The sequence below is a fragment of the Pseudonaja textilis genome, chromosome 1 (assembly GCF_049901715.1).
Source record: "Pseudonaja textilis isolate UNSWEBS1 chromosome 1, rPseTex1.2, whole genome shotgun sequence".
Taxonomy (NCBI): domain Eukaryota; kingdom Metazoa; phylum Chordata; class Lepidosauria; order Squamata; family Elapidae; genus Pseudonaja; species Pseudonaja textilis.
This window is the reverse complement of record NC_141990.1, coordinates 225,655,946-225,663,030: the sequence shown is the minus strand read 5'-3', so window position 1 is coordinate 225,663,030 and position 7,085 is coordinate 225,655,946. Positions and strand designations below refer to the sequence as shown.

General features: G+C 42.4%; 1 protein-coding gene across 2 annotated transcripts in view; it reads right to left on the bottom strand.

The window, feature by feature from the left end:
- DTX4 (deltex E3 ubiquitin ligase 4) overlaps window positions 1-7,085 on the bottom strand; it is a 41,711-nt gene that overhangs the window by 9,921 nt on the left and 24,705 nt on the right. For both annotated transcript variants that reach the window (XM_026719690.2, XM_026719691.2), the window contains exons 3-4: window positions 3,569-3,630; window positions 2,404-2,565 (exon numbers count right to left, since the gene is read on the bottom strand). In XM_026719690.2, the coding sequence (XP_026575475.2) occupies window positions 2,404-2,565; window positions 3,569-3,630 (224 nt within the window). The remainder of the gene's footprint in view (window positions 1-2,403; window positions 2,566-3,568; window positions 3,631-7,085) is intronic.

Genomic DNA, 7,085 nt, shown 5'->3' with positions numbered 1-7,085 from the left:
ATAGGCTAACAATCAGGTCTACACCTCTAAAAAATTAAGAAACAAGAAGAAGGACGGAGGTTAAATCATCATATCAACTTGCTCAAACTCCACAGTGAGTCAAAAATTACACCCCACCCATGTATGGGATAGCCAGTTTGTCTCTCCTTCTGATGTTGCAATATTCTTGAATGTGCCTCCAGATGAAAGGTGGCTGCAAACCAAAGTCAGGCTAAGCAGTTTCAATCCTGACTCCTTTACACGATGGCCCTCATCCTTCTAGCCTCCCTGCTGTTTTCAGGAGTATAATTCTATGAAAGAACGTATGATACCCATAACCTTTGTGTGCAGCTGCACGGATGAGTGACTAAACTCTGCACTGAGGAGATAGCAAAACTTAAAGAAGAATCTCTACTCGGTGCCCTGGGGAAAACGCGCCTTTGTCTTCAATAGATAAACAAAGACAACAGATTAATCTGACAAAAAAACCTAAACCTTATCCTGTCTTAAGAACAGGAAATATCTTAGGGCAGAGAACAGACAATGGAATCTTGTAGAACAGGGACATGTTATGTTTTTGCTCACTTTTTGATTTTTTCCCCCCTGGATATGAGGGGCAACTCACAGATGGAACTGCATCACTTAATTAGTTCAAGGCACAATTTCTCACTTTTTACATTATTCTCTAGCATCTGTGAAGAATTCTAACCCAACCGAGGTTATTTTGCAGGAGTGAACAACTTAAAAGTTTCAAGAGTTGCCTCAAACCTCTCTCTGGCCTTCAAAGCACTCTCCAACCACAGCAGCTGAAAACTGCTCTGCTATTTGAGGCAAAAATAATGTCCACGGAATGAAGCAGAAGCCCAAAATAGCCTTAGCAGTTAAAAACCAAAGAAAAACCCCAAAATTTGGGAAAAGGACCAGAAAAATGTGGTTTCAACTATATGTGCCACATCTCTCCACTTGCTTTATATCAGTCTACCCCTCCCCCCATCCTAAGCTCTTCTCCTACCAAGTATTATATGGACACCAGCTACTGAAAGGTTGCCCTCACCCTAGCTTTACTATATTAATTGTACAACATTACCCGTCTAAAAGGTGAGACACTGTATCATTGGCTTCATTATTTTGCCATCAAATGTGATCTGTGATCAAAGATGGAACTTGAGGTTGCACAGTATCTACACATTACCCACCTCTAATGACCCTTATCCCTGATGTTCGCAATTCTCTAGATACTTGAGGAGACAACCGTACTCTGTATGTGCTCCCTTTGAGAAAGGTGGAAGGAAAGCAAAGAACAGAATGACCAGCAGCAAAGTGGTGAGAATCAGTTACAGCAGCGGTGGGTGCAGTGTCGGAAGACCTGAAGGGCCAAGATGGCTACAGATTGTCCTGAAGAAGGTCTGGCTATGTCATTGCGCAGGGTGGATAAGGAAGGCGCTTGCTCCACTGACAGCAGATTGCAGTGCACAACTTAAGCGTTAGCTCTTTATCATGAAAGGAGCACGGTGAGTGCATCTGCCCTTGTGGCCTTTTAACAAGGCTGGTCGGCAAACTTGTGCGCTCACTCTAATGACAGTGATTCTGTGTTCTATACACAGACACACACAAGGGACCAGAGGCTTCTAACACCTCTTTTACTCCATTGTCACCTGGAAGTAAGGCTTACTATTTGTCAAGCAGATGTGGAGCACCTTGAAGAAAGGTCAATTTAAAAAGGAAAAGCCGCATACCAGAGAGAGTGTGCAATACATCATGCTCACTACGGCTGGCTGGGAAAGTATGAGCCAGAGGAGTACAAATCATCTGCTGTGTTAGGTAATGCAGAAGAGCATTTTGGAAGAACACTGGTTGGATATCTGCCACTGTCCAACCCTCACCGGATACAGAAACCCATGTGGATGGGATCGCAAAATGGAAGCGGAGAGGGGGGCAGCGCAGGAGAACAAAACGTGTTTGAACAATGCCTGAGTGATAGTTACAAGAAACCAGAAGAGAAGAGAAAGAAGAAAGATCCACAGACTGAGCCCTCCAAAGACAGGAATATACCATCACCCTCCAGAAGCAGCCAGCCCAAAACAATAGAGAATCAGAACACCTGATCACCCTCAGCCAAAAGCCATAAGCAGCCAGGGACACACACTGGGGCAGAAAAGGAAGATGCAGGTGTTGACCCAGCAAGCTTAACCTGTTTTGTTGTTGTTGTTCTTTTTCCCCCCAAGGTAAAGCTGGCGCCTCAAACTACTGTATCTTTCAGCTTCTAACTTCAGTCAGCACAAAATCTGGTTTGGTATGATGTCTGAATAAGTTACAATGCACATTCTTTCTCTTTATGAGTTTGTATATTTTGGACACCTGCCCCTTCCAGTTATTCTAATGAGGTGGGGCAATAGGAAGAAAGGGAGAAGCTCAGGTTCTTACCTTTCTTGGTCTGCTTTTTGGTAGTCTTACGGCAGGTATTGGAGATGCCAGGGATGGATTTAATGTCACTCTTGCTGACTGGAGGCGGGTGCAGAACCAGTTTTGGAGGTCGAGTTAGGCAGACAGGGAGCCCTGCAGCACTCATAAGTATCCCCGTGATTCCTGGCAGGAGAAAGGAGGGTCCAAGCATTTGTAAACAGCCTCTTCCTTTGCTTTATTTCTGTCTTACACTTATGGGCTAGCTAGAATCTTGTTTCATCCATGAAACCCATTTTTACCCATTTATCGCAGGGTGGCTCTTTGCCAGTTCCAATTTTTATAATGCTTTAAACTAAAGGAAACCAGAAGATTAAACAATCTCATGACAATGTCATATCCTCCTCAAACGTTGACTAAAATGCCATGCTGGCCTCAGGGTTTGGGAAGCTAACTTATTTGGAAGGCATTAACTTTGAGGTTTTTTAAAATCCAAACTTCTAAAACACGCATAAACCATTATCAATATTTATTAACATTCACAACAATAATACGTTTGAGCCTAAGCACATAGTTAAAATGAGTATTTTTTTCTCTTTTAAAGTTGCACTCCCTCCCTATGGCAGGTGTACACTAGTTTTCCCAAAACTTCGACCTTTTAGATGTGCTGCACTGTATGTCTCTATCTATCCCCAAGCAACAAGGGCATTGAACATCCCATCTTGTAGATCATCACCATCACCTTCCTTTTTTTGTTCCTCACCACAACTCGCATCTTCATTCATGCACTTGCTCCATATTCCTCTTCCACTTCTTGAAGGAATAGAAAGAATTGGTTCCTTTCCCCACTTCCATCAGTGTGTCTTGGAAAAACCCTGCAGAGGTCAGGGTTTCAAAATATCTTCCCACTTAAGGATCCCTTGGTTAGGTCAATCAAGAGCTATATGTATTTTATTTTTTCTACATGTACACTGAGAGCATATGCACCAAAGACAAATTCCTTGTGAGTCCAATTACACCTGGCCAAGAAAGAATTCTATTCTATTCTATTCTATTCTATTCTATTCTATTCTATTCTATTCTATTCTATTCTATTCTGTTCTGTTCTGTTCTGTTCTGTTCTGTTCTGTTCTGTTCTGTTCTATTCTTAATGGTAGCTCTGGTTCCATAGGGTTTTTGGTCCCCTTACCTGCTAGGGCAGGATTGACTGGGCTTGAGCCATTGAGGTTTTTAACAGGAACTGTAGGGACTCTATGAGAGAATAAAACACAAGTTATTAGAGATGGCTGGAAAATGAATCTGCATTTCTGTAAAAGCTGGAGACTCTGAGAATTAAGCACACATGGAAAGAAACTGTGAACAGGTGTCAAAGCAAACCTTGGATTCTCTGAAGGATGGAGGTGGAACACTATGAGAACAAAGAGGAATCCACTGTACCTTCTGTACACGCTACACAGAGGGTGGAGAGAAGTTTCCACCTATTCATTGATCCCTGGATGTTTTCTTTAATATCCTAAAAGGTACCAGGCCTAGACAGTCTAGCCTGGCAGGTTACATCTCTGCCTTTGGTTGCTAGCAGCCTAAGGCACAAACATTGTCCCTAGAGCCTAGTTGAGCTAGGAGACCCAGTCTGAGAAAGGCAAGCAAGCAAATGGATCTTGAAAGAAGGGTAGGTAACAGTCAATAGCCTGTTAATAGGCAATAGGAAAATCAGTGATAAGCACATTACTCCTTAAAGATGGTTAGATGTATAGTGATCACCTTATTCCAGTCATGATCATCAGTCTACCCAAAGGAATTACAGGATGAGTTTTAGGGACTGTCTGGCCATGGGAACAATAGGAAACATTTTTTTTTAAATAAAATAATTTCAGGATATTTTCTTCCTCCTATTCTTAATCTCAGAGCTGAATTTCTCTAAGATCTATAACTTCTGCCTGAAGTTAGGATGATATTATGTTACTAAGACATCCAGGTGCCCACTCAGAAATTTATACCAATTTGCCCATGAAGAGCTTTTTCATGCATTTCATAGACTCATTCACTACTCTGGTGCGACTCTCCAATGCCCAAATTCTGCCCATGCACTGATAATCAGATTGGCATTGATCGAATCTGTGAACAGTGGAATTGGCTGTCATCAGGCACGAACATGGCCACCAAATCTGATGGTTTTAAAAGGGAACTAGACAAATGCATGAAAGACTGAGCTCTCAACTGCAATTCACTGTGATGGCAATCTGAACCACAAATGGCATACATCAAACCTCGGCTTCTAGAGAATGACAGGAAAGCTGTTGCTCTCCTATTCATTCTTGTTAGTTTCCTGAATCAAAATTGTTGGTCAGTGTTGGACTCAAAATGCTTGAGCTGATCCACCAAGATTTTTACCTAATGCTGAATATACTCTGAGAATGCGAGGAGTAGCGGACAACCATGTTGACATGTAGAAATGGATACAGATGGAAGTATGCATAGAATGGCTTTCAAAAAAAGTTTTGTGTTTTGAACATGAACAAGATTCCTTGTCCACTCAAGGTGGAGAAAAATTCTGTAACATAAAATAGGACCACATTATGAAAAATACAGGTAGTCCTTGACTTACAACTGTTCATTTATTCACCGTTCAAAGTTACAACAGCACTTACGGCCATTTTTTCACACAACCTTTGTAGCAGCCCCATGTTCATCTGATCAAATTCAGATGCTTGGCAACTGGTTCATATTTATGACTGCTGCTGTATCCCAGGAGTCACGGGATCCTCTTTTGTGACCTTCTGACAAGCAAAGTCAATGGGGAAGCCAGATTCACTTAACCTCCATGTTACTAACTTATCAACTGCAGTGGTTCCCTTAACAACTGTGGCGAGAAAGGTTGTAAAACGGGGCACAGCTCACTTAACAAATGTCTTACTTAACAACAGGAATGTTAGGCTCAATTGTGGTTTTAATATCATAGATCCACAAAACCTTTAGAAAAGGTTTCTTCGCTTTGTATCATGCAGATAAATTTCTACAAACTTCTACAATTTGGTCAATGTGTTTTGGGAAAAAAACATTCTTAGATCGTGTCCACAACCTTTGGGGATCCTGTTTGCTCACAGCACCACATAAACGTTCCTGCAAAATCAAACTTTACTCTCATGGCACATCCTCAATTTAACTATAAATTATGTGCATCAATAATCTGGACTAAGTCTGCCGGCTTTGCAAGACCAGCAGAAACCAACCCAATCCATAGAAGCCTGCATGACACTGGATTGCTCCAAGGTTCCTCTGACAAAACTTGACATCAGCTTTGGAACACAAGAAAGTGTCACATTCCAGACACAAGTTCCTGCTTTCAAAAGTGAACAATCTTGAATTTACTCCTGAGACAGAAGTGCAGCAATTATCAAGGCCTCTGGAATAGGCATAGATGGGAGATATATGAGACAGAAAGGGCTGAGATATAGACAAAGTGGGGCACCTTTTAAACTGGACAATGGTTGCTGTAGTTACAGATCAAGGAGCTAGCTGGAGACAGAGAATCCTCTAATCTGAAGAGAGAGGCATGTCCCGCCCTCCCCATTCGCCTGCCTTCTCCTCATTCAGCTCTTGAAACCTTGGTTGTGTCTCCCAGTTATTCACAGGGCCTTTTGTTCTGGGGAAGCATCGCCTTGGCCCCTTCTCCCTTCCTCTCTTCCATGGGAAAGTCTTTGAAAGGGTCATGGGCAGAGGGGGGAGCAACCAGCAACAGACGGCTGATGGCAAAATCATACAAAAGAGAAGGAACACGCTAATTAGATGTCCAAGAAAGAGTGTTTTGGTCAAGGGAGGCCTAGCAGGAGGAGGATGCTGAGGATGGGGTAACTTCCAGATTGGGCAGCAGCCTGAAAAAAAAATTGTATGGGCCTTTTGATAGGAGCCCACTCCAGAGCTGAAGAGTAAAGAAGAAGAAGAATGTTTCACTTCCTCATTAACATTCAAAAGGGGCTTTTAGGCTTCTCTGTTTTATGGTTCAAAGGGTCTGTGGGATTTGATGAACAGAGGAAGGGGCACTGATGGGGGGGCGTCAGTCAATGTCAGTCCCAGGTTTTCCTTAGGAATTTTCTATCCTGCTGGTATTTGGGCTGAGATATATTTACAAACAGCTGACTTCTATTTGACCGTCAAGAGTTTGTTGTTTCTTCAGAGCTTCTCAGTATATCCTACTTTTCTAATAAGTTGTGTCTCACACAACATACAGCTAGGGTTTCTTCAGTAAGCAAATATCAGAAGCCACTTTTGTTTCTATTCCCAAAGCACCTGACATATCATTCTTCAAAATTCTGCAATGTAGTCTTCAAGCAGAATCCCTCCATGGGCTCCTCTTCATAAACCTTGACAAAACTGAACCACACTTTATAATCTACGCAGTACGTTTCCTATGTTCAGATATTTAACTTGACTCAGAATCTGTCTGCATTACCTCCCTCAACACTCTCTCCAAATTTATTGCATTACATACCGTGTTTCTCCAACAATACGGCCTCCACCAATAGGAAGCCCCAGCACGATTTCTAGGCATGAGGTGAAATTAAGCCCCGCCCCCAAAATTTAGGCCTATTCAAACCATGCTTTTCCCTGCCATTTCTCACATCGTTTGTTAGAACTACACGAGGTGAAGAGAAATGGGTGGGGGAAGGACGGGGGGGATGGGGAGAAAACTTGCCTTTAGGAGTGCC